The 27,067-nt window shown below is 58.4% G+C and overlaps 1 protein-coding gene across 1 annotated transcript in view; it reads left to right on the plus strand.

Annotated features, from left to right (window-relative positions):
• The window catches only part of LOC147113195 (equilibrative nucleoside transporter 1-like), a 181,968-nt gene continuing 154,901 nt past the window's right edge, over window positions 1-27,067 (plus strand). Inside the window, exons 1-2 of the mRNA XM_085998105.1 lie at window positions 1-167; window positions 22,517-22,656. Coding sequence (XP_085854231.1) covers window positions 103-167; window positions 22,517-22,656 — 205 coding nt within the window. The 5' untranslated portion in view covers window positions 1-102. The remainder of the gene's footprint in view (window positions 168-22,516; window positions 22,657-27,067) is intronic.

The following is a 27,067-nucleotide window of genomic DNA, read 5'->3' on the forward strand; positions in this document are numbered from 1 at the left end:
CCGGATGTTGCCACAGACCAACTTCATTCCAACGGGACGTACGGAGTAAATGGGACCGCGCTCCCCCAGGAGAACTACCTGCAGGGAAAGTTCGGGAACGTTATGACACTGTGTGCAATGTTACCCATGCTGGTGTTCAGTTGCCTCAACTCCATCCTCCTCGAACGGTATGCCTCTCCGAGTGGCCCTCCGAGTGGGGGAGGGGAGAATGGGCAGCGGGTTCGCTGATTCAACAACAACCTGTATTTATATAGTGCCTTTAACGGAGTAAAATTCCCAAGGCACTTCACAGGAGCGAATATCAAACAAAATTTGACACCGAGCCACATGAGGAGATATTAGGGAAGGTGACCAAAAGATTAATCAAAGAGGTAGGTTTTAAGGAGGGTCTTAAAGGAGGAGAGAGAGGTAGAGAGGTTTAGGGAGGGAATTCCAGAGTTCGGGGCCCAGGCAGCTGAAGGCACGGCCGCCAATGGTGGAGCGATGGAAATCGGGGATGCTCAAGAGGCCAGAATTAGAGGAGCGCAGAGATCTCGGGGGGTTGCGGGGCTGGAGGAGGTTACAGAGATAGGGAGGGGCGAGGCCATGGAGGAATTTGAACACAAGGATGAGAATTTTAACGTCGAGGCCTTGCCAGTAGGTCAGTGAACACAGGGGGTGATGGGTGAATGGGACTGGGTGTGAATTAGGACACGGGGCAGTGAGCACAGGGGGTGATGGGTGAACGGGACTGGGTGTGAGTTAGGACACGGGGCAGTGAGCACAGGGGGTGATGGGTGAACGGGACTGGGTGTGAGTTAGGACACGAGGCAGTGAGCACAGGGGGTGATGGGTGAACGGGACTGGGTGTGAGTTAGGACACGGGGCAGTGAGCACAGGGGGTGTTGGGTGAACGGGACTGGGTGTGATATAGGACACGGGGCAGTGAGCACAGGGGGAGATGGGTGAACGGGACTGGGTGTGAGTTAGGACACGGGGCAGTGAGCACAGGGGTGATGGGTGAACGGGACTGGGTGTGAGTTAGGACACGGGGCAGTGAGCACAGGGGGTGATGGGTGAACGGGACTGGGTGTGAGTTAGGACACGGGGCAGTGAGCACAGGGGGTGATGGGTGAACGGGACTGGGTGTGAGTTAGGACACGGGGCAGTGAGCACGGGGTGATGGGTGAACGGGACTGGGTGTGAGTTAGGACACGGGGCAGTGAGCACAGGGGGTGATGGGTGAACGGGACTGGGTGTGAGTTAGGACACGGGGCAGTGAGCACAGGGGGTGATGGGTGAACAGGACTGGGTGTGAGTTAGGACACGGGGCAGTGAGCACAGGGGGTGTGGGCTGCACGGGACTGGGTGTGAGTTAGGACACGGGGCAGTGAGCACAGGGGGTGATGGGTGAATGGGACTGGGTGTGAGTTAGGACACGGGGCAGTGAGCACAGGGGGTGATGGGTGAATGGGACTGGGTGCGACTTAGGACACGAGGCAGTGAGCACAGGGGGTGATGGGTGAACGGGACTGGGTGTGAGTTAGGACACGGGGCAGTGAGCACAGGGGGTGATGGGCGAACGGGACTGAGTGCGAGTAGGGACACGGGGCAGCGAGGACAGGGGGTGATGGGTGAAGGGGACTGGGTGTGAGTTAGGGCACGGGGCAGTGAGCACCGGGGGTGATGGGTGAACGGGACAGGGTGTGAGTTAGTACACGGGGCAGTGAGCACAGGGGGTGATGGGTGAACGGGACTGGGTGTGAGTTAGGACACAGGGCAGTGAGCACAGGGGGTGATGGGTGAACGGGACTGGGTGTGAGTTAGGACACGGGGCAGTGAGCACAGGGGGTGATGGGTGAACGGGACTGGGTGTGAGTTAGGACACGGGGCAGTGAACACAGTGGGTGATGGGTGAACGGGACTGGGTGTGAGTTAGGACACGGGGCAGTGAGCACGGGGTGATGGGTGAACGGGACTGGGTGTGAGTTAGGACACGGGGCAGTGAGCACAGGTGGTGAATGGTGAACGGGACTTGGTGCGAGTTAGGACATGGGGCAGTGAGCACAGGGGGTGTTGGGTGAACGGGACTGGGTGTGAGTTAGGACACGGGGCAGTGAGCACAGGGGGTGATGGGTGAATGGGACTGGGTGTGAGTTAGGACACGGGGCAGTGAGCACAGGGGTGATGGGTGAACGGGACTGGGTGTGAGTTAGGACACGGGGCAGTGAGCACAGGGGTGATGGGTGAACGGGACTGGGTGTGAGTTAGGACACGGGGCAGTGAGCACAGGGGGTGATGGGTGAATGGGACTGGGTGTGAGTTAGGACACGGGGCAGTGAGCACAGGGGGTGATGGGTGAATGGGACTGGGTGCGACTTAGGACACGAGGCAGTGAGCACAGGGGGTGATGGGTGAACGGGACTGGGTGTGAGTTAGGACACGGGGCAGTGAGCACAGGGGGTGATGGGCGAACGGGACTGAGTGCGAGTAGGGACACGGGGCAGCGAGGACAGGGGGTGATGGGTGAAGGGGACTGGGTGTGAGTTAGGGCACGGGGCAGTGAGCACCGGGGGTGATGGGTGAACGGGACAGGGTGTGAGTTAGTACACGGGGCAGTGAGCACAGGGGGTGATGGGTGAACGGGACTGGGTGTGAGTTAGGACACAGGGCAGTGAGCACAGGGGGTGATGGGTGAACGGGACTGGGTGTGAGTTAGGACACGGGGCAGTGAGCACAGGGGGTGATGGGTGAACGGGACTGGGTGTGAGTTAGGACACGGGGCAGTGAACACAGTGGGTGATGGGTGAACGGGACTGGGTGTGAGTTAGGACACGGGGCAGTGAGCACGGGGTGATGGGTGAACGGGACTGGGTGTGAGTTAGGACACGGGGCAGTGAGCACAGGTGGTGAATGGTGAACGGGACTTGGTGCGAGTTAGGACATGGGGCAGTGAGCACAGGGGGTGTTGGGTGAACGGGACTGGGTGTGAGTTAGGACACGGGGCAGTGAGCACAGGGGGTGATGGGTGAATGGGACTGGGTGTGAGTTAGGACACGGGGCAGTGAGCACAGGGGTGATGGGTGAACGGGACTGGGTGTGAGTTAGGACACGGGGCAGTGAGCACAGGGGTGATGGGTGAACGGGACTGGGTGTGAGTTAGGACACGGGGCAGTGAGCACAGGGGGTAATGGGTGAACAGGACTGGGTGTGAGTTAGGACACGGGGCAGTGAGCACAGGGGGTGATGGGTGAACGGGACTGGGTGTGAGTTAGGACACGGGGCAGTGAGCACAGGGGGTGATGGGTGAACGGGACTGGGTGTGAGTTAGGACACGGGGCGGGGAGCACAGGGGGTGATGGGTGAACGGGACTGGGTGGGAGTTAGGACACAGGGCAGTGAGCACAGGGGGTGATGGGTGAACGGGACTGGGTGTGAGTTAGGACACGGGGCAGTGAGCACAGGGGTGATGGGTGAACGGGACTGGGTGTGAGTTAGGACACGGGGCAGTGAGCACAGGGGTGATGGGTGAACGGGACTGGGTGTGAGTTAGGACACGGGGCAGTGAGCACAGGGGGTAATGGGTGAACAGGACTGGGTGTGAGTTAGGACACGGGGCAGTGAGCACAGGGGGTGATGGGTGAAAGGGACAGGGTGTGAGTTAGGACACGGGGCAGTGAGCACAGGGGGTGATGGGTGAACGGGACTGGGTGTGAGTTAGGACACGGGGCAGTGAGCACAGGGGGTGATGGGTGAACGGGACTGGGTGTGAGTTAGGACACGGGGCAGTGAGCACAGGGGGTGATGGGTGAACGGGACTGGGTGTGAGTTAGGACACGGGGCGGGGAGCACAGGGGGTGATGGGTGAACGGGACTGGGTGGGAGTTAGGACACAGGGCAGTGAGCACAGGGGGTGATGGGTGAACGGGACTGGGTGTGAGTTAGGACACGGGGCAGTGAGCACAGGGGGTGATGGGTGAACGGGACTGGGTGTGAGTTAGGACATGGGGCAGTGAGCACAAGGGGTGATGGGTGAACGGGACTGGGTGTGAGGTAGGACACGGGGCAGTGAGCACAGGGGTGATGGGTGAACAGGACCGGGTGTGAGTTAGGATATGGGGCAGTGAGCACAGGGGGTGATGGGTGAACGGGACTGGGTGTGAGTTAGGACACGGGGCAGGGAGCACAGGGGGTGATGGGTGAACGGGACTGGGTGTGAGTTAGGACACGGGGCAGTGAGCACAGCGGGTGATGGGTGAACGGGACTGGGTGTGAGTTAGGACACAGGGCAGTGAGCACAGGGGGTGATGGGTGAACGGGACTGGGTGGGAGTTAGGACACGGGGCACTGAGCACAGGGGGTGATGGGTGAACGGGACTGGGTGAGAGTTAGGACATGGGGCAGTGAGCACAGGGGGTGAAGGGCGAACGGGACTGGGTATGAGTTAGGACACGGGGCAGTGAGCACAGGGGGTGATGGGTGAACGGGACTGGGTGTGAGTTAGGACACGTGGCAGTGAGCACAGGGGGTGATGGGTGAACGGGACTGGGTGTGAGTTAGGACACGGGGCAGTGAGCACAGGGGGTGATGGGTGAACGGGACTGGGTGTGAGTTAGGACATGGGGCAGTGAGCACAGGGGGTGATGGGTGAACGGGACTGGATGTGAGTTAGGACACGGGGCAGTGAGCACGGGGTGATGGGTGAACGGGACTTGGTGCGAGTTAGGACACGGGGCAGTCAGCACAGGGGGTGATGGGTGAAGGGGACTGGGTGTGAGTTAGGGCACGGGGCAGTGAGCACCGGGGGTGATGGGTGAACGGGACTGGGTGTGAGTTAGTACACGGGGCAGTGAGCACAGGGGGTGATGGGTGAACGGGACTGGGTGTGAGTTAGGACACAGGGCAGTGAGCACAGGGGGTGATGGGTGAACAGGACTGGGTGTGAGTTAGGACACGGGGCAGTGAGCACAGGGGGTGATGGGTAAACGGGACTGGGTGTGAGTTAGGACACAGGGCAGTGAGCACAGGGGGTGATGGGTGAACGGGACTGGGTGTGAGTTAGGACACGGGGCAGTGAGCACAGGGGGTGATGGGTGAACGGGACTGGGTGTGAGTTAGGACATGGGGCAGTGAGCACAGGGGGTGATGGGTGAACGGGACTGGGTGTGAGATAAGACACGGGGCAGTGAGCACAGAGGGTGATGGGTGAACGGGACTGGGTGTGAGTTAGGACACGGGGCAGTGAGCACAGGGGGTGATGGGTGAACGGGACTGGGTGTGAGTTAGGACACGGGGCAGTGAGCACAGGGGGTGATGGGTGAACGGGACTGGGTGTGAGTTAGGACACGGGGCAGTGAGCACAGTGGGTGATGGGTGAACGGGACTGGGTGCGAGTTAGGACACGGGGCAGTGAGCACAGGGGGTGATGGGTGAACGGGACTGGGTGCGAGTTAGGACACGGGGCAGTGAGCACAGGGGGTGATGGGTGAACGGGACTGGGTGCGAGTTAGGACACGGGGCAGTGAGCACAGGGGGTGATGGGTGAACGGGACTGGGTGTGAGTTAGGACACGGGGCAGTGAGCACAGGGGGTGATGGGTGAACGGGACTGGGTGTGAGTTAGGACACGGGGCAGGGAGCACAGGGGGTGATGGGTGAACGGGACTGGGTGTGAGTTAGGACACGGGGCAGTGAGCACAGGGGGTGATGGGTGAATGGGACTGGGTGCGAGTTAGGAGACGGGGCAGTGAGCACAGGGGGTGATGGGTGAACGGGACTGAGTGTGAGTAGGGACACGGGGCAGCGAGCACAGGGGGTGATGGGTGAAGGGGACTGGGTGTGAGTTAGGGCACGGGGCAGTGAGCACCGGGGGTGATGGGTGAACGGGACTGGGTGTGAGTTAGGACACGGGGCAGTGAGCACAGGGGGTGATGGGTGAACGGGACAGGGTGTGAGTTAGTACACGGGGCAGTGAGCACAGGGGGTGATGGGTGAACGGGACTGGGTGTGAGTTAGGACACAGGGCAGTGAGCGCAGCGGGTGATGGGTGAACGGGACTGGGTGTGAGTTAGGACACAGGGCAGTGAGCACAGCGGGTGATGGGTGAACGGGACTGGGTGTGAGTTAGGACACGGGGCAGTGAGCACAGTGGGTGATGGGTGAACGGGACTGGGTGTGAGTTAGGACACGGGGCAGTCAGCACAGGGGGTGATGGGTGAACGGGACTGGGTGTGATTAGGACACGGGGCAGTCAGCACAGGGGGTGATGGGTGAACGGGACTGGGTGTGAGTTAGGACACGGGGCAGTGAGCACAGCGGGTGATGGGTGAACGGGACTGGGTGTGAGTTAGGACACGGGGCAGTGAGCACAGGGGGTGATGGGTGAACGGGACTGGGTGTGAGTTAGGACACGGCGCAGTGAGCACAGCGGGTGAATGGTGAACGGGACTTGGTGCGAGTTAGGACACGGGGCAGTGAGCACAGGGGGAGATGGGTGAACGGGACTGGGTGTGAGTTAGGACACGAGGCAGTGAGCACATGGGGTGATGGGTGAATGGGACTGGGTGTGAGTTAGGACACGGGGCAGTGAGCACAGGGGGTGATGGGTGAACGGGACTGGGTGTGAATTCGGACACGGGGCAGTGAGCACAGGGGTGATGGGTGAACGGGACTGGGTGTGAGTTAGGACATGGGGCAGTGAGCACAGGGGGTGATGGGTGAACAGGACTGGGTGTGAGTTAGGACACAGGGCAGTGAGCACAGGGGGTGCTGGGTGAACGGGACTGGGTGTGAGTTAGGACACGGGGCAGTGAGCACAGGGGGTGATGGGTGAACGGGACTGGGTGTGAGTTAGGACACGGGGCGGTGAGCACAGGGGGTGATGGGTGAACGTGACTGGGTGTGAGTTAGGACATGGGGCAGTGAGCACAGGGGGTGATGAGTGAACGGGACTGGGTGTGAGTTAGGACACGGGGCAGTGAGCACAGGGAGTGATGGGTGAATGGGACTGGGTGTGAGTTAGGATATGGGGCAGTGAGCACAGGGGGTGATGGGTGAACGGGACTGGGTGTGAGTTAGGACACGGGGCAGTGAGCACAGGGGGTGATGGGTGAACGGGACTGGATGTGAGTTAGGACACGGGGCAGTGAGCACAGCGGGTGATGGGTGAACGGGACTGGGTGTGAGTTAGGACATGGGGCAGTGAGCACAGGGGGTGATGGGTGAACGGGACTGGGTGTGAGTTAGGACACGGGGCAGTGAGCACAGGGGGTGATGGGTGAACGGGACTGGGTGTGAGTTAGGACACGGGGCATTGAGCACAGGGGGTGATGGGTGAACGGGACTGGGTGAGAGTTAGGACACGGGGCAGTGAGCACAGGGGGTGAAGGGCGAACGGGACTGGGTATGAGTTAGGACACGTGGCAGTGAGCACAGGGGGTGATGGGTGAACGGGACTGGGTGTGAGTTAGGACACGGGGCAGTGAGCACAGGGGGTGATGGGTGAACGGGACTGGGTGTGAGTTAGGACACGGGGCAGTGAGCACAGGGGGTGATGGGTGAACGGGACTGGGTGTGTGTTAGGACACGGGGCAGTGAGCACAGTGGGTGATGGTTGAACTCGACTGGGTGTGAGTTAGGACACGGGGCAGTGAGCACAGGGGGTGATGGGTGAACGGGACTGGGTGTGAGTTAGGACACGGGGCAGTGAGCACAGGGGGTGATGGGTGAACGGGACTGGGTGTGAGTTAGGACACGGGGCAGTGAGCACAGGGGGTGATGGGTGAACGGGACTGGGTGTGAGTTAGGACACGGGGCAGTGAGCACAGGGGGTGATGGGTGAATGGGACTGGATGTGAGTTAGGACACGGGGCAGTGAGCACGGGGTGATGGGTGAACGGGACTTGGTACGAGTTAGGACACGGGGCAGTCAGCACAGGGGGTGATGGGTGAACGGGACTGGGTGTGAGTTAGGACACGGGGCAGTGAGCACAGGGGGTGATGGGTGAACGGGACTTGGTGCGAGTTAGGACACGGGGCAGTGAGCACAAGGGGTGATGGGTGAACAGGACTGGGTGTGAGTTAGGACACGGGTCAGTGAGCACAGGGGTGATGGGTGAACGGGACTGGGTGTGAGTTAGGACATGGGGCAGTGAGCACAGGGGGTGATGGGTGAACGGGACTGGGTGTGAGTTAGGACACGGGGCAGTGAGCACAGGGGGTGATGGGTGAACGGGACTGGGTGTGAGTTACGACACGGGGCAGTGAGCACAGGGGGTGATGGGAGAACGGGACTGGGAGTGAGTTAGGACACAGGGCAGTGAGCACAGGGGGTGATGGGTGAATGGGACTGCGTGTGAGTTAGGACACGGGGCAGTGAGCACAGGGCGTGATGGGTGAACGGGACTGGGTGTGAGTTAGGACACGGGGCAGTGAGAACAGGGGGTGATGGGTGAAGGGGACTGGGTGTGAGTTAGGGCACGGGGCAGTGAGCACCGGGGGTGATGGGTGAACGGGACTGGGTGTGAGTTAGGACACGGGGCAGTGAGCACTGGGGGTGATGGGTGAACGGGACAGGGTGTGAGTTACTACACGGGGCAGTGAGCACAGGGGGTGATGGGTGAACGGGGCTGGGTGTGAGTAAGGACACAGGGCAGTGAGCAGAGGGGCTGATGGGTGAACGGGACAGGGTGTGAGTTAGGTCACGGGGCAGTGAGCACAGGGGGTGATGGGTAAACGGGACTGTGTGTGAGTTAGGACACGGGGCAGTGAGCACAGGGGGTGATGGGTGAACGGGACTGGGTGTGAGTTAGGACACGGGGCAGTGAGCACAGGGGGTGATGGGTGAACGGGACTGGGTGTGAGTTAGGACACGGGGGCAGTGAGCACAGCGGGTGATGGGTGAACGGGACTGGGTATGAGTTAGGACATGGGGCAGTGAGCACAGGGAGTGATGGGTGAACGGGACTTGGTGTGAGTTAGGACACGGGGCAGTGAGCACAGGGGGTGATGGGTGAACGGGACTGGGTGTGAGTTAGGACACGGGGGCAGTGAGCACAGCGGGTGATGGGTGAACGGGACTGGGTATGAGTTAGGACATGGGGCAGTGAGCACAGGGAGTGATGGGTGAACGGGACTTTGTGCGAGTTAGGACACGGGGCAGTGAGCACAGGGGGTGATGGGTGAACGGGACTGGGTGTGAGTTAGGACACAGGGCAGTGATCACAGGGGGTGATGGGTGAACGGGACTGGGTGTGAATTAGGACACAGGGCAGTGAGCACGGGGGGTGATGGGTGAACGGGACTGGGTGTGAGTTAGGACACGGGGCAGGGAGCACAGGGGGTGATGGGTGAACGGGACTGGGTGTGAGTTAGGACACGGGGCAGTGAGCACAGGGGGTGATGGGTGAATGGGACTGGGAGCGAGTTAGGACACGGGGCAGCGAGCACAGGGGGTGATGGGTGAACGGGACTGAGCGTGAGTAGGGACACGGGGCAGCGAGCACAGGGGGTGATGGGTGAAGGGGACTGGGTGTGAGTTAGGGCACGGGCAGTGAGCACCGGGGGTGATGCGTGAACGGGACTGGGTGTGAGTTAGGACACGGGGCAGTGAGCACAGGGGGTGATGGGTGAACGGGACAGGGTGTGAGTTAGTACACGGGGCAGTGAGCACAGGGGGTGATGGGTGAACGGGACTGGGTGTGAGTTAGGACACAGGGCAGTGAGCACAGGGGGTGATGGGTGAACGGGACCGGGTGTGAGTTAGGACACGGGGCAGTGAGCACAGGGGGTGATGGGTGAACGGGACTGGGTGTGAGTAAGGACACGGGGCAGTGAGCACGGGGTGATGGGTGAACGGGACTGGGTGTGAGTTAGGACACGGGGCAGTGAGCACAGGGGGTGAATGGTGAACGGGACGGGGTGCGAGTTAGGACACGGGGCAGTGAGCACAGGGGGAGATGGGTGAACGGGACTGGGTGTGAGTTAGGATACAGGGCAGTGAGCACAGGGGGTGATGGGTGAACGGGACTGGGTGTGAGTTAGGACACGAGGCAGTGAGCACAGGGGGTGATGGGTGAACGGGACTGGGTGTGAGTTAGGACACAGGGCAGTGAGCACAGGGGGTGATGGGTGAACGGGACTGGGTGTGAGTTAGGACACAGGGCAGTGAACACAGGGGGTGATGGGTGAACGGGACTGGGTGTGAGTTAGGACACGGGCCAGTGAGCACAGGGGGTGATGGGTGAACGGGACTGGGTGTGAGTTAGGACACGGGGCAGTGAGCACAGGGGGTGATGGGTGAACGGGACTGGGTGTGAGTTAGGACACGGGGCAGTGTGCACAGCGGGTGATGGGTGAACGGGACTGGGTGTGAGTTAGGACACGGGGCAGTGAGCACAGGGGGTGATGGGTGAACGGGACTGGGTGTGAGTTAGGACACGGGGCAGTGAGCACAGCGGGTGATGGGTGAACGGGACTGGGTGTGAGTTAGGACACGGGGCAGTGAGCACAGGGGGTGATGGGTGAACGGGACTGGGTGTGAGTTAGGACACGGGGCATTGAGCACAGGGGGTGATGGGTGAACGGGACTGGGTGAGAGTTAGGACACGGGGCAGTGAGCACAGGGGGTGAAGGGCGAACGGGACTGGGTATGAGTTAGGACACGTGGCAGTGAGCACAGGGGGTGATGGGTGAACGGGACTGGATGTGAGTTAGGACACGGGGCAGTGAGCACAGGGGGTGATGGGTGAACGGGACTGGGTGTGAGTTAGGACACGGGGCAGTGAGCACAGGGGGTGATGGTTGAACGGGACTGGGTGTGAGTTAGGACACGGGGCAGTGAGCACGGGGTGATGGGTGAACGGGACTGGGTGTGAGTTAGGACACGGGGCAGTGAGCACAGCGGGTGATGGGTGAACGGGACTGGGTGTGAGTCAGGATACGGGGCAGTGAGCACAGGGGGTGATGGGTGAACGGGACTGGGTGTGAGTTAGGACACGGGGCAGTGAGCACAGGGGTGATGGGTGAACGGGACTGGGAGTGAGTTAGGACACGGGGCAGTGAGCACAGGGGGTGATGGGTGAACGGGACTGGGTGTGAGTTAGGACACGGGGCAGTGAGCACAGGGGGTGATGGGAGAACGGGACTTGGTGCGAGTTAGGACACGGGGCAGTGAGCACAGGGGGTGATGGGTGAACGGGACTGGGTGTGAGTTAGGACACGGGGCAGTGAGCACAGGGGGTGATGGTTGAACTCGACTGGGTGTGAGTTAGGACACGGGGCAGTGAGCACAGGGGGTGATGGGTGAACGGGACTGGGTGTGAGTTAGGACACGGGGCAGTGAGCACAGGAGGTGATGGGTGGACGGGACTGGGTGTGAGTTAGGACACGGGGCAGTGAGCACAGGGGGTGATGGGTGAACGGGACTGGGTGTGAGTTAGGACACGGGGCAGTGAGCACAGGGGGTGATGGGTGAACGGGACTGGGTGTGAGTTAGGACACGGGGCAGTGAGCACAGGGGGTGATGGGTGAACGGGACTGGGTGTGAGTTAGGACACGGGGCAGTGAGCACGGGGTGATGGGTGAACGGGACTTGGTGCGAGTTAGGACACGGGGCAGTCAGCACAGGGGGTGATGGGTGAACGGGGCTGGGTGTGAGTTAGGACACGGGGCAGTGAGCACAGCGGGTGATGGGTGAACGGGACTTGGTGCGAGTTAGGACACGGGGCAGTGAGCACAGGGCGTGATGTGTGAACGGGACTGGGTGTGAGTTAGGACACGGGGCAGTGAGCACAGGGGTGATGGGTGATCGGGACTGTGTGTGAGTTAGGACACGGGGCAGTGAGCACAAGGGGTGATGGGTGAACAGGACTGGGTGTGAGTTAGGACAAGGGGCAGTGAGCACAGGGGGTGTTGGGTGAACGGGACTGGGTGTGAGTTCGGACACGGGGCAGTGAGCACAGGGGGTGATGGGTGAATGGGACTGGTTGTGAGTTAGGACACGGGGCAGTGAGCACAGGGGGTGATGGGTGAATGGGACTGGGTGTGAGTTGGGACACGGGGCAGTGAGCACAGGGGGTGATGGATGAACGGGACTTGGTGCGATTTAGGACACGGGGCAGTGAGCACAGGGCGTGATGGGTGAACGGGACTGGGTGTGAGTTAGGACACGGGGCAGTGAGAACAGGGGGTGATGGGTGAAGGGGACTGGGTGCGAGTTCGGACACGGGGCAGTGAACACAGGGGGTGATGGTTGAACGGGACTGGGTGTGAGTTAGGACACGGGGCTGTGAGCACTGGGGGTGATTGGTGAACGGGACAGGGTGTGAGTTAGTACACGGGGCAGTGAGCACAGGGGGTGATGGGTGAACGGGACTGGGTGTGAGTTAGGACACCGGGCAGTCAGCACAGGGGGTGATGGGTGAACGGGACTGGGTGTGAGTTAGGACACGGGGCAGTGAGCACAGGGGGAGATGGGTGAACGGGACTGGGTGTGAGTTAGGACACGGGGCAGTGAGCACAGGGGGTGAATGGTGAACGGGCCTGGGTGTGAGTTAGGACACGGGGCAGTGAACACAGGGGGAGATGGGTGAACGGGACTGGGTGTGAGTTAGGATACAGGGCAGTGAGCACAGGGGGTGATGGGTGAACCGGACTGGGTGTGAGTTAGGACACGAGGCAGTGAGCACAGGGGGTGATGGGTGAACGGGACTGGGTGTGAGTTAGGACACAGGGCAGTGAACACAGGGGGTGATGGGTGAACGGGGCTGGGTGTGAGTTCGGACACGGGGCAGTGAGCACAGGGGGTGATGGGTGAACGGGACTGGGTGTGAGTTAGGACACGGGGCAGTGAGCACAGGGGGTGATGGGTGAACTGGACTGGGTGTGAGTTAGGGCACGGGGCAGTGAGCACAGGGGGTGATGGGTGAACGGGACTTGGTGCGAGTTAGGACACGGGGCTGTGAGCACAGGGGTGATGGGTGAACGGGACTGGGTGTGAGTTAGGACACGGGGCAGTGAGCACAGGGGGTGAGGGGTGAATGGGACTGGGTGTGAGTTAGGACACGGGGTAGTGAGCACAGGGGTGATGGGTGATCGGGACGGGGTGTGAGTTAGGACACGGGGCAGTGAGCACAGGGGGTGATGGGTGAACGGGACTGGGTGTGAATTAGGACACGGTGCAGTGAGCACAGGGGTGATGGGTGAACGGGACTGGGTGTGAGTTAGGACATGGGGCAGTGAGCACAGGGGGTGATGGGTGAACAGGACTGGGTGTGAGTTAGGACACGGGGCAGTGAGCACAGGGGGTGATGGGTGAACGGGACTGGGTGTGAGTTAGGACACGGGGCAGTGAGCACAGGGGGTGATGGGTGAACGGGACTGGGTGTGAGTTAGGACACGGGGCGGTGAGCACAGGGGGTGATGGGTGAACGGGACTGGATGTGAGTTACGACATGGGGCAGTGAGCACAGGGGGTGATGGGTGAACGGGACTGGGTGAGAGTTAGGACACGGGGCAGTGAGCACAGCGGGTGATGGGTGAACGGGACTGGGTGTGAGTTAGGACACGGGGCAGTGAGCACAGGGGGTGATGGGTGAACAGGACTGGGTGTGAGTTAGGACACGGGGCAGTGAGCACAGGGGGTGATGGGTGAACGGGACTGGGTGTGAGTTAGGACACGGGGCAGTGAGCACAGGGGGTGATGGGTGAACGGGACTGGGTGTGAGTTAGGACATGGGGCATTGAGCACAGGGGGTGATGGGTGAACGGGACTGGGTGAGAGTTAGGACACGGGGCAGTGAGCACAGGGGGTGAAGGGCGAACGGGACTGGGTATGAGTTAGGACACGGGGCAGTGAGCACAGGGGGTGATGGGTGAACGGGACTGGGTGTGAGTTAGGACACGGGGCAGTGAGCACTGGGGGTGATGGGTGAATGGGACTGGGTGTGAGTTAGGACACGGGGCAGTGAGCACACGGGGTGATGGGTGAACGGGACTGGGTGTGAGTTAGGACACGGGGCAGTGAGCACAGGGGGTGATGGGTGAACGGGACTGGGTGTGAGTTAGGACACGGGGCAGTGAGCACAGGGGGTGATGGGTGAATGGGACTTGGTGTGAGTTTAGGCACGGGGCAGTGAGCACAGTGGGTGATGGGTGAACGGGACTGGGTGTGAGTTAGGACACGGGGCAGTGAGCACAGGGGGTGATGGGTGAACGGGACTGGGTGTGAGTTAGGACACGGGGCAGTGAGCACAGGGGGTGATGGGTGAACGGAACTGGGTGTGAGTTAGGACACGGGGCAGTGAGCACAGGGGGTGATGGGTGAACGGGACTGGATGTGAGTTAGGACACGGGGCAGTGAGCACAGGGGGTGATGGGTGAACGCGACTGGGTGTGAGTTAGGACACGGGGCAGTGCGCACAGGGGGTGAGGGGTGAACGGGACTGGGTGTGAGTTAGGACACGGGGCAGTGAGCACAGGGGGTGATGGGTGAACGGGACTGGGTGTGAGTTAGGACACGGGGCAGTGAGCACAGGGGTGATGGGTGAACGGGACTGGGTGTGAGTTAGGACACGGGGCAGTGAGCACAGGGGATGATGGGTGAACGGAACTGGGTGTGAGTTAGGACATGGGGCAGTGAGCACAGGGGGTGATGGGTGAACGGGACTGGGTGTGAGTTAGGACACAGGGCAGTGAGCACGGGGGGTGATGGGTGAACGGGACTTGGTGCGAGTTAGGACACGGGGCAGTGAGCACAGGGCGTGATGGGTGAACGGGACTGTGTGTGAGTTAGGACACGGGGCAGTGAGCACAGGGGGTGATGGGTGAACGGGACTGGGTGTGAGTTAGGACACGGGGCAGTAAGCACAGGGGGTGATGGGTGAACGGGACTGGGTGTGAGTTAGGACACGGGGCAGTGAGCACAAGGGGTGATGGGTGAACGGGACTGGGTGTGAGTTAGGACACGGGGCAGTGAGCACAGGGGGTGATGGGTGAACGGGACTGGGTGTGAGTTAGGACACGGGGCAGTGAGCACAGGGGGTGATGGGTGAACGGGACTTGGTGCGATTTAGGACACGGGGCAGTGAGCACAGGGCGTGATGGGTGAACGGGACTGGGTGTGAGTTAGGACACGGGGCAGTGAGCACAGGGGGTGATGGGTGAACGGGACTGGGAGTGAGTTAGGACACGGGGCAGTGAGCACAGGGGGTGATGGGTGAACGGGACTGGGTGTGAGTTAGGACACGGGGCAGTGAGCACAGGGGGTGATGGGTGAACGGGACTGGGTGTGAGTTAGGACACAGGGCAGGGAGCACAGGGGGTGACGGGTGAACGGGACTGGGTGTGAGTTAGGACACGGGGCAGTGAGCACAGGGGGTGATGGGTGAACGGGACTGGGTGTGTGTTAGGACACGGGGCAGTGAGCACAGGGGGTGATGGGTGAACGGGACTTGGTGCGAGTTAGGACACGGGGCAGTGAGCACAGGGGTGATGGGTGAACGGGACTGGGTGTGAGTTAGGACACGGGGCAGTGAGCACAGGGGTGATGGGTGAACGGGACTGGTTGTGAGTTAGGACACGGCGCAGTGAGCACAGGGGTGATGGGTGCATGGGACTGTGTGTGAGTTAGGCCACGGGGCAGTGAGCACAAGGGGTGATGGGTGAACGGGACTGGGTGTGAGTTAGGACACGGGGCAGTGAGCACAGGGGGTGATGGGTTAACGGGACTTGGTGCGATTTAGGACACGGGGCAGTGAGCACAGGGGGTGATGGGTGAACGGGACTGGGTGTGAGTTAGGACACGGGGCAGTGAGCACAGGGGGTGATGGGTGAACGGGACTGGGAGTGAGTTAGGACACGGGGCAGTGAGCACAGGGGGTGATGGGTGAACGGGACTGGGTGTGAGTTAGGACACGGGGCAGTGAGCACAGGGGGTGATGGTTGAACGGGACTGGGTGTGAGTTAGGACATGGGGCAGTGAGCACAGAGGGTGATGGGTGAATGGGACTGGGTGTGAGTTAGGACACGGGGCAGTGAGCACAGGGGGTGATGGTTGAACGGGACTGGGTGTGAGTTAGGACATGGGGCAGTGAGCACAGAGGGTGATGGGTGAATGGGACTGGGTGTGAGTTAGGACATGGGGCAGTGAGCACAGGGGGTGATGGGTGAACGGGACTGGGTGTGAGTTAGGACACGGGGCAGTGAGCACAGGGGGTGATGGTTGAACGGGACTGGGTGTGAGTTAGGACATGGGGCAGGGAGCACAGGGGGTGACGGGTGAACGGGACTGGGTGTGAGTTAGGACACAGGGCAGGGAGCACAGGGGGTGACGGGTGAACGGGACTGGGTGTGAGTTAGGACACGGGGCAGTGAGCACAGGGGGTGATGGGTGAATGGGACTGGGTGTGAGTTAGGACACGGGGCAGTGAGCACAGGGGGTGATGGGTGAACGGGACTGGGTGTGAGTTAGGACACGGGGCAGTGAGCACAGTGGGTGATGGGTGAACGGGACTTGGTGCGAGTTAGGACACGGGGCAGTGAGCACAGGGGTGATGGGTGAACGGGACTGGGTGTGAGTTAGGACACGGGGCAGTGAGCACAGGGGGTGATGGGTAATGGGACTGGGTGTGAGTTAGGACACGGGGCAGTGAGCACAGGGGTGATGGGTGAACGGGACTGGGTGTGAGTTAGGACATGGGGCAGTGAGCACAGGGTTGTGATGGGTGAACGGGACTGGGTGTGAATTAGGGCACGGGGCAGTGAGCACAGGGGGTGATGGGTGAACGGGACTGGGTGTGAGTTAGGACACGGGGCGGTGAGCACAGGGGGTGTTGGGTGAACGGGACTGGGTGTGAGTTAGGACATGGGACAGCGAGCACAGGGGGTGATGGGTGAACGGGACTGGGTGTGAGTTAGGACACGGGGCAGTGAGCACAGGGGTGATGGGTGAACAGGACTGGGTGTGAGTTAGGACACGGGGCAGTGAGCACAGGGGGTGATGGGTGAACGGGACTGGGTGTGAGTTAGGACACGGGGCAGTGAGCACAGGGGGTGATGGGTGAACGGGACTGGGTGTGAGTTAGGACACGGGGCAGTGAGCACAGGGGGTGATGGGTGAACGGGACTGGGTGTGAGTTAGTACACGGGGCAGTGAGCACAGGGGGTGATGGGTGAACGGGACTGGGTGTGAGTTAGGACACGGGGCAGTGAGCACAGGGGGTGATGGGTGAACGGGACTGGGTGTGAGTTAGGACACGGGGCAGTGAGCACAGGGGGTGATGGGTGAACGGGACTGGATGTGAGTTAGGACACGGGGCAGTGAGCACGGGGTGATGGGTGAACGGGACTTGGTGCGAGTTAGGACACGGGGCAGTCAGCACAGGGGGTGATGGGTGAACGGGACTGGGTGTGAGTTAGGACACGGGGCAGTGAGCACGGGGGGTGATGGGTGAACGGGACTTGGTGCGAGTTAGGACACGGGGCAGTGAGCACAGGGCGTGATGTGTGAACGGGACTGGGTGTGAGTTAGGACACGGGGCAGTGAGCACAGGGGGTGATGGGTGAACGGGACAGGGTGTGTGTTAGGACATGGGACAGTGAGCACAGGGGGTGATGGGTGAACGGGACTGGGTGTGAGTTTGGACACGGGGCAGTGAGCACAGGGGTGATGGGTGAACGGGACTGGGTGTGAGTCAGGCCACGGGGCAGTGAGCACAAAGGGTGATGGGTGAACAGGACTGGGTGTGAGTTAGGACACGGGGCAGCGAGCACAGGGGGTGATGGGTGAACGGGACTGGGTGTGAGTTAGGACACGGGGCAGGGAGCACAGGGGGTGATGGGAGAACGGGACTGGGAGTGAGTTAGGACACGGTGCAGTGAGCACAGAGGGTGATGGGTGAACGGGACTGGGTGTGAGTTAGGACACGGGGCAGTGAGCACAGGGGGTGATGGGTTCACGGGACTTGGTGCGATTTAGGACACGGGGCAGTGAGCACAGGGCGTGATGGGTGAACGGGACTGGGTGTGAGTTAGGACACGGGGCAGTGAGCACAGGGGGTGATGGGTGAACGGGACTGGGTGTGAGTTAGGACACGGGGCAGTGAGCACAGGGGGTGATGGGTGAACGGGACTGGGTGTGAGTTAGGACACGGGGCAGTGAGCACAGGGGGTGATGGGTGAACGGGACTGAGTGTGAGTTAGGACACAGGGCAGGGAGCACAGGGGGTGATGGGTGAACGGGACTGGGTGTGAGTTAGGACACGGGGCAGTGAGCACAGGGGGTGATAGGTGAACGGGACTGGGTGTGAGTTAGGACACGGGGCAGTGAGCACAGGGGGTGATGGGTGAACGGGACTGGGTGTGAGTTAGGACACGGGGCAGTGATCACAGGGGGTGATGGGTGAACGGGACTGGGTGTGAGTTAGGACACGGGGCAGTGAGCACAGGGGGTGATGGGTGAACGGGACTGGGTGTGAGTTAGGACACGGGGCAGTGAGCACAGTGGGTGATGGGTGAACGGGACTGGGTGTGAGTTAGGACACGGGGCAGTGAGCACAGGGGGTGATGGGTGAACGGGACTGGGTGTGAGTTAGGACACGGGGCAGTGAGCACAGGGGGTGATGGGTGAACGGGACTGGGTGTGAGTTAGGACACGGGGCAGTGAGCACGGGGTGAGGGGTGAACGGGACTGGGTGTGAGTTAGGACACGGGGCAGTGAGCACAGGGGGTGATGGGTGAACGGGACTGGGTGTGAGTTAGGACACGGGGCAGTGAGCACAGGGGGTGATGGGTGAACGGGACTGGGTGTGAGTTAGGACACGGGGCAGTGAGCACAGGGGTGATGGGTGAACGGGACTGGGTGTGAGTTAGGACACGGGGCAGTGAGCACAGGGGTGATGGGTGAATGGGACTGTGTGTGAGTTAGGACACGGGGCAGTGAGCACAAGGGGTGATGGGTGAACAGGACTGGGTGTGAGTTAGGACACGGGTCAGTGAGCACAGCGGGTGATGGGTGAACGGGACTGGGTGTGAGTTAGGACACGGGGCAGCGAGCACAGGGGGTGATGGGTGAACGGGACTGGGTGTGAGTTAGGACACGGGGCAGCGAGCACAGGGGTTGATGGGTGAATGGGACTGGGTGTGATTTAGGACACGGGGCAGTGAGCACGGGGTGATGGGAGAACGGGACTGGGAGTGAGTTAGGACACGGGGCAGTGAGCACAGGGGGTGATGGGTGAACGGGACTGGGTGTGAGTTAGGACACGGTGCAGTGAGCACAGGGGGTGATGGGTGAACGGGACTGGGTGCGAGTTAGGACACGGGGCAGTGAGCACAGTGGGTGATGGGTGAACGGGACTGGGTGTGAGTTAGGACACGTGGCAGTGAGCACAGGGGGTGATGGGTGAACGGGACTGGGTGTGAGTTAGGACACGGGGCAGTGAGCACAGGGGGTGATGGGTGAACGGGACTGGGTGTGAGTTAGAACACAGGGCAGTGAGCACAGGGGGTGATGGGTGAACGGGACTGGGTGTGAGTTAGGACACGGGGCAGTGAGCACAGTGGGTGATGGGTGAACGGGACTGGGTGTGAGTTAGGACACGGGGCAGTGAGCACAGGGGGTGATGGGTGAACGGGACTGGGTGTGAGTTAGGACACGGGGCAGTGAGCACAGGGGGTGATGGGTGAACGGGACTGGGTGCGAGTTAGGACACGGGGCAGTGAGCACAGGGGGTGATGGGTGAACGGGACTGGGTGCGAGTTAGGACACGGGGCAGTGAGCACAGGGGGTGATGCATGAACGGGACTGGGTGTGAGTTAGGACACGGGGCAGTGAGCACAGGGGGTGATGGGTGAACGGGACTGGGTGCGACTTAGGACACGGGGCAGTGAGCACAGGGGGTGATGGGTGAACAGGACTGGGTGTGAGTTCGGACACGGGGCAGTGAGCACAGGGGGTGATGGGTGAACGGGACTGGGTGCGAGTTAGGACACGGGGCAGTGAGCACAGGGGGTGATGGGCGAACGGGACTGGGTGCGAGTTAGGACACGGGGCAGTGAGCACGGGGTGATGGGCGAACGGGACTGGGTGCGAGTTAGGACACGGGCAGCAGAGTTTTGGATGAACTCACGTTTACGGAGGGTAGAAGATGGGGGGCAGGCCAGGAATGTGTTGGAATAGTTAAGTCTGGAGGTAACTAAGGCATGGATGAGGGTTTCAGCAGCAGATGAGCTGAGGCTGGGCGGAGACGGGCGATGGTATGGAGGTTGAAGCAGGCATTCGTGGTGATGGTGTGGAAATATGGTCGGAATCACGGAGGGTTCAGACTCAATGGGTGTGTGCTTTGAGGAGGTGGGTGGGGGAAATGCGGTGGATGCGGTGAACATGGACTTTCAGGAAGCATTTGGACGAGGTACCTCACAGGAGACAATTGGAGAAGATGAAAGGGTCAGAATGCGGCGGGGCATAGGGCTCAGCTGTGTGAATAGCCCCTCACCCAGGAGAGGCAGAGCCTGCTGGAGAATGGCAGAGACCAATTGTAACAGCCTCACATAGAAACATAGAAACATAGAAGATAGGAGCATGAGTAGGCCATTTGGCCCCTCGAGCCTGCTCTGCCATTCAATGCGATCATGGCTGATCATCCAAATTCAGTACCCGGTCCCTGCTTTTTCCCCATACCCCTTGATCCCGTTAGCCTTAAGAAATATATCCAACTCCTTCTTGAATATATTTAATGTGTTGGCCTCTACTGCCTTCTGTGGTAGAGAATTCCACAGGTTCACCACTCTCTGGGTGAAGAAATTCCTCCTCATCTCAGTCCTAAATGGCTTACCCCTTATCCTTAGACTGTGACCCCTGGTTCTAGACTCCCCGACCATCGGGAACATCCTTCCTGCATCTAGTCTGTCCAGCCCTGTCAGAATTTTATAAGTTTCAATGAGATCCCCTCTCATTCTTCTAAACTCCAGCGAGTACAAGCCCAATCTCTCCTCATACGTCATTCCTGCCATCCCAGCTTTCAGCCTGGTGAATCTTCGCTGAACTTCTTCCATGGCAAGAACATCCTTCCTCAGATAAGGCGACCAAAACTGCACACAATACTCAAGATATGGTCTCACCAAGGCCCTGTACAACTGCAGCAAGACATCCTTGTTCCTGTACTCGAACCCTCTCGCTACGAAGGCCAACATACCATTTGCCTTCTTAACCGCCTGCTGCACCTGCATGCTTACCTTCAGTGACTGGTGCACAAGGACACCCAGGTCTCGTTGCACTTCCCCTTCTCCCAATCTATTGCCATTCAGATAATAATCTGCCTTCTTGTTTTTGCCACCAAAGTGGATAACCTCGCATTTATCCACGTTATATTGCATCTGCCATGCTTCTGCCCAATCACCCAACCTGTCCAAATCATCCTGGAGTTTCTCGGTATCCTCCTCGTAGCACACACGCCCACCCAGCTTTGTGTTGTCTGCAAACTTGGAGATATTACATCTAGTTCCCTTGTCTAGATCATTAATATATATTGTGAATAGCTGGGGCCCAAGGACCGATCCCTGCGGTACCCCACTAGTCACTGCCTGCCACTCGAAAAAAGACCCATTTATTCCAACTCTTTGCTTCCTGTCTGACATCCAGTTCTCTCTCCAAGTCAGTACCTTACCCCCAATCCCATGTGCTTTAACTTTGCACGCCAATCTCTTATGCGGGACCTTATCGAAAGCCTTCTGAAAGTCCAAATACACCACATCCACTGGTTCTCCCTTATCTATTTTACCAGTTACATCCTCAAAAAATTCCAGTAGATTAGTCAAGCACGATTTACCTTTTGTAAATCCATGTTGACTTTGTCTGATCCTGTCATTGTTTTCCAAGTGCTCTGCTATTACATCTTTTATAATGGACTCTAGCATTTTCCCCACTACCGATGTCAGGCTTACCGGTTTGTAATTCCCCGTTTTCTCTCTACCACCTTTTTTGAATAGTGAGGTAACATTAGCTACCCGCCAATCCATGGGTACTGTTCCAGATTCCATCGAATGTTGGAAGATGATCAGCAATGCATCTACTATTTCTAGGGCCACTTCCTTAAGTACCCTAGGATGTAGATTATCAGGCCCTGGGGATTTATCGGCCTTCAATCCCATCAATTTCCCTAACACCACCGTAAGCCCTCCCCTCCTCTCTCTCAGGGTGTTCCCTGAGTGCCGGGCACAGTCAGGACCGAGCATTGGCACAGGTGGCAGGGAGATACCATGCTACAGAATGGCAAGACAGGCGGTGGACTGTGTGTCCATTGAGTGATCTGGGGGTGGGGGGGTGGTGGCGAGTGTCGAGGAGAGGACCAGGCTTTTCCTCTCAGCTAGGGATTGGATGGCCATGGAATGCTGTTTGGGTCATTGGGAGGGATTGTCTGAGCCTATCTCTGGACCTGTACTTTGCACTGGGTATCAGTGCAGTGAATGTATTGATGAGGGGTGTTGATCAGAACATTGGGTGTAAATTACAAAGTAATGCTCTCCTCTCTTCCTGAACCCAGGGTCCCACAGGCGGTCCGGATCAGTGGATGCCTCGGCGCAATCTTCTTCCTCTTCCTACTCACGTCCATCCTGGTGAAAGTCTTCATGGAGCCCACACTCTTCTTCATCACCACCATGATCACAATTGTCCTCATCAACTGTACGTCAACATGGGCTGAGTGTGTGAGTGAGAGAGTGAGTGTGTGTGAGTGTGTGTGAGTGAGTGTGAGTGTGTGTGAGAGTGTGAGTGTGTGTGTGTGTGTGTGTGTGTGTGTGAGTGTGAGTGAGTGTGAGTGAGTGAGAGTGAGAGTGTGTGAGTGTGAGTGTGTGTGAGAGTGTGTGTGAGAGTGTGTGTGCGAGTGTGAGTGTGTGTGTGCGAGTGTGTGTGCGAGTGTGAGAGTGTGTGTGTGTGTGTGTGTGAGTGTGTGTGAGTGTGAGTGTGAGAGTGAGAGTGTGTGAGTGTGTGTGTGTGTGTGAGTGTGTGTGAGTGTGAGAGTGTGTGAGTGAGAGTGTGTGAGTGTGAGTGTGTGTGAGAGTGTGTGAGTGAGAGTGTGTGAGTGAGAGTGTGTGTGAGTGAGTGTGTGTGAGTGTGAGTGTGTGTGTGTGTGTGAGTGTGAGTGTGAGAGTGTGTGAGTGAGAGTGTGTGAGTGTGAGTGTGTGTGAGAGTGTGTGAGTGAGAGTGTGTGAGTGAGTGTGTGTGTGAGTGAGTGTGTGTGAGTGTGAGAGTGTGTGAGTGAGAGTGTGTGAGTGTGAGTGTGTGTGAGAGTGTGTGAGTGAGAGTGTGTGAGTGAGTGTGTGTGTGAGTGAGTGTGTGTGAGTGTGAGTGTGTGTGTGTGTGTGAGTGTGAGTGTGTGAGAGTGTGTGAGTGAGAGTGTGTGAGTGAGAGTGTGTGAGTGAGAGTGTGTGTGAGTGAGTGTGTGTGTGAGTGAGAGTGTGAGTGAGTGAGTGAGTGAGAGTGTGAGTGTGTGTGTGAGTGAGAGTGTGAGTGAGTGTGAGTGAGTGAGAGTGTGAGTGTGTGTGTGAGTGAGAGTGTGAGTGAGTGTGAGTGAGTGAGAGTGTGAGTGTGTGTGTGAGTGAGAGTGTGAGTGAGTGTGAGTGAGTGAGAGTGTGAGTGAGTGTGAGTGAGTGAGAGTGTGAGTGAGTGTGAGTGAGTGAGAGTGTGAGTGAGTGTGAGTGAGTGAGAGTGTGAGTGAGTGTGAGTGAGTGAGAGTGTGTGAGAGTGTGAGTGTGTGTGTGAGTGAGAGTGTGAGTGAGTGTGAGTGAGTGAGAGTGTGAGTGAGTGTGAGTGAGTGAGAGTGTGAGTGAGTGTGAGTGAGTGAGAGTGTGAGTGAGTGTGAGTGAGTGAGAGTGTGAGTGAGTGTGAGTGAGTGAGAGTGTGAGTGAGTGTGAGTGAGTGAGAGTGTGTGTGAGTGTGTGTGTGAGTGAGAGTGTGAGTGAGTGTGAGTGAGTGAGAGTGTGAGTGTGTGTGTGAGTGAGTGTGAGTGAGTGAGAGTGTGAGTGAGTGTGAGTGAGTGAGAGTGTGAGTGAGTGTGAGTGAGTGAGAGTGTGAGTGAGTGTGAGTGAGTGAGAGTGTGAGTGAGTGTGAGTGAGTGAGAGTGTGAGTGAGTGAGAGTGTGTGAGTGTGAGTGAGTGAGAGTGTGAGTGAGTGTGAGTGAGTGAGAGTGTGAGTGAGTGTGAGTGAGTGTGAGTGAGTGAGAGTGTGAGTGAGTGTGAGTGAGTGAGAGTGTGAGTGAGTGTGAGTGTGTGAGAGTGTGAGTGTGTGAGAGTGTGAGTGTGTGTGTGAGTGAGAGTGTGAGTGAGTGTGAGTGAGTGAGAGTGTGAGTGAGTGTGAGTGAGTGAGAGTGTGAGTGAGTGTGAGTGAGTGAGAGTGTGAGTGAGTGTGAGTGAGTGAGAGTGTGAGTGAGTGTGAGTGAGTGAGAGTGTGAGTGAGAGTGTGAGTGTGTGTGAGAGAGTGTGTGTGAGAGTGTGTGAGTGAGAGTGTGTGAGTGAGTGAGAGTGTGAGTGAGTGTGTGAGTGAGAGTGTGAGTGTGTGTGAGAGAGTGTGAGTGAGAGTGTGTGAGTGAGAGTGTGAGTGTGTGTGAGTGAGAGTGTGAGTGTGTGTGAGTGAGTGAGAGTGTGAGTGTGTGTGTGAGTGAGAGTGTGTGAGTGAGAGTGTGTGTGAGTGAGTGTGAGTGAGAGTGTGTGAGTGTGAGTGAGAGTGTGAGTGTGTGTGCGAGTGTGTGAGTGTGTGTGTGAGTGTGTGTGTGTGAGAGAGTGTGTGAGTGAGAGTGTGAGTGAGAGTGTGTGTGAGAGTGTGTGAGTGAGAGTGTGAGTGTGTGTGTGTGAGAGTGTGAGTGTGTGTGTGTGAGAGTGTGAGTGTGTGTGTGTGAGAGTCTGAGTGTGTGTGTGTGAGAGTGTGAGTGTGTGTGAGAGTGTGTAAGTGAGAGTGTGAGTGTGTGTGAGTGAGAGTGTGTGTGTGTGTGAGTGTGAGTGTGTGTGAGAGTGTGTAAGTGAGAGTGTGAGTGTGTGTGAGTGAGAGTGTGAGTGTGTGTGTGTGAGAGTGTGAGTGTGTGTGAGTGAGAGTGTGAGTGAGTGTGAGTGAGTGAGAGTGTGAGTGTGTGTGTGAGTGAGAGTGTGAGTGAGTGTGAGTGAGTGAGAGTGTGAGTGAGTGAGAGTGTGAGTGTGTGTGAGAGAGTGTGAGTGTGAGTGAGAGTGTGAGTGTGTGTGCGAGTGTGTGAGTGTGTGTGTGTGAGAGTGTGAGAATGTGAGTGTGTGTGAGTGAGAGTGTGAGTGTGTGTGTGTGAGAGTGTGAGTGTGTGTGTGAGAGTGTGAGTGTGTGTGTGTGAGAGTCTGAGTGTGTGTGTGTGAGAGTGTGAGTGTGTGTGAGAGTGTGTAAGTGAGAGTGTGAGTGTGTGTGAGTGAGAGTGTGTGTGTGTGTGAGTGTGAGTGTGTGTAAGTGAGAGTGTGAGTGTGTGTGAGTGAGAGTGTGAGTGTGTGTGTGTGAGAGTGTGAGTGTGTGTGAGTGAGAGTGTGTGTGTGTGTGTGAGTGAGAGTGTGAGTGAGTGTGAGTGAGTGAGAGTGTGAGTGTGTGTGTGAGTGAGAGTGTGAGTGAGTGTGAGTGAGTGAGAGTGTGAGTGAGTGAGAGTGTGAGTGTGTGTGAGAGAGTGTGAGTGAGAGTGTGTGAGTGAGAGTGTGTGTGAGTGAGTGTGAGTGTGTGTGAGAGTGTGTGAGTGTGAGTGAGAGTGTGAGTGTGTGTGCGAGTGTGTGAGTGTGTGTGTGAGTGTGTGTGTGTGTGAGAGTGTGTGAGTGAGTGTGAGTGAGAGTGTGAGTGAGAGTGTGTGTGAGAGTGTGTGAGTGAGTGTGTGAGAGTGTGAGTGTGTGTGTGTGAGAGTGTGAGTGTGTGTGTGTGAGAGTGTGAGAATGTGAGTGTGTGTGAGTGAGAGTGTGAGTGTGTGTGTGTGAGAGTGTGAGTGTGTGTGTGTGAGAGTGTGAGTGTGTGTGTGTGAGAGTCTGAGTGTGTGTGTGTGAGAGTGTGAGTGTGTGTGAGAGTGTGTAAGTGAGAGTGTGAGTGTGTGTGAGTGAGAGTGTGTGTGTGTGTGAGTGTGAGTGTGTGTGAGAATGTGTAAGTGAGAGTGTGAGTGTGTGTGAGTGAGAGTGTGAGTGTGTGTGTGTGAGTGTGAGTGTGTGTGTGTGAGAGTGTATAAGTGAGAGTGTGAGTGTGTGTGAGTGAGAGTGAGAGTGTGAGTGTGTGTGAGTGAGAGTGTGTGTGTGTGTGAGTGTGAGTGTGTGTGAGAGTGTGTAAGTGAGAGTGTGAGTGTGTGTGAGTGAGAGTGTGAGTGTGTGTGTGTGAGAGTGTGAGTGTGTGTGTGTGAGTGTGTAAGTGAGAGTGTGAGTGTGTGTGTGAGAGTGTGAGTGTGTGTGTGTGAGAGTCTGAGTGTGTGTGTGTGAGTGTGAGTGTGTGTGAGTGAGAGTGTGAGTGTGTGTGTGTGAGAGTGTGAGTGTGTGTGAGTGAGAGTGTGTGTGTGTGTGTGTGAGTGTGTGTGTGTGAGAGTGTGAGTGTGTGTGAGTGAGAGTGTGAGTGTGTGTGTGTGAGAGTGTGAGTGTGTGTGTGAGTGTGTGAGTGAGTGTGAGTGAGAGTGTGAGTGTGTGTGAGTGAGAGTGTGAGTGTGTGAGTGAGAGTATGTGTGAGTGAGAGTGAGAGTATGTGTGAGTGAGAGTGAGAGTGTTATGAGTGAGAGTGTGAGTGTGTGTGTGTGAGAGTGTGAGTGTGTGTGAGTGAGAGTGTGAGTGTGTGTGAGTGAGAGTATGTGTGAGTGAGAGTGAGAGTGTTATGAGTGAGAGTGTGAGTGTGTGTGTGTGAGAGTGAGTGTGTGTGAGAGTGAGTGTGTGTGAGTGAGAGTGTGAGTGTGTGTGTGTGAGAGTGAGTGTGTGTGAGAGTGAGTGTGTGTGAGTGAGAGTGTGAGTGTGTGTGTGTGAGAGTGTGAGTGTGTGTGTGTGAGAGTAAGTGTGTGTGAGAGTGAGTGTGTGTGAGTGAGAGTGTGAGTGTGTGTGTGTGAGAGTGTGAGTGTGTGTGAGTGAGAGTATGTGTGAGT

Source organism: Somniosus microcephalus, chromosome 9, assembly GCF_052327205.1.
Source record: "Somniosus microcephalus isolate GS21.2 chromosome 9, FLI_Smic_1.0, whole genome shotgun sequence".
NCBI classification, from domain to species: Eukaryota; Metazoa; Chordata; class Chondrichthyes; order Squaliformes; family Somniosidae; genus Somniosus; species Somniosus microcephalus.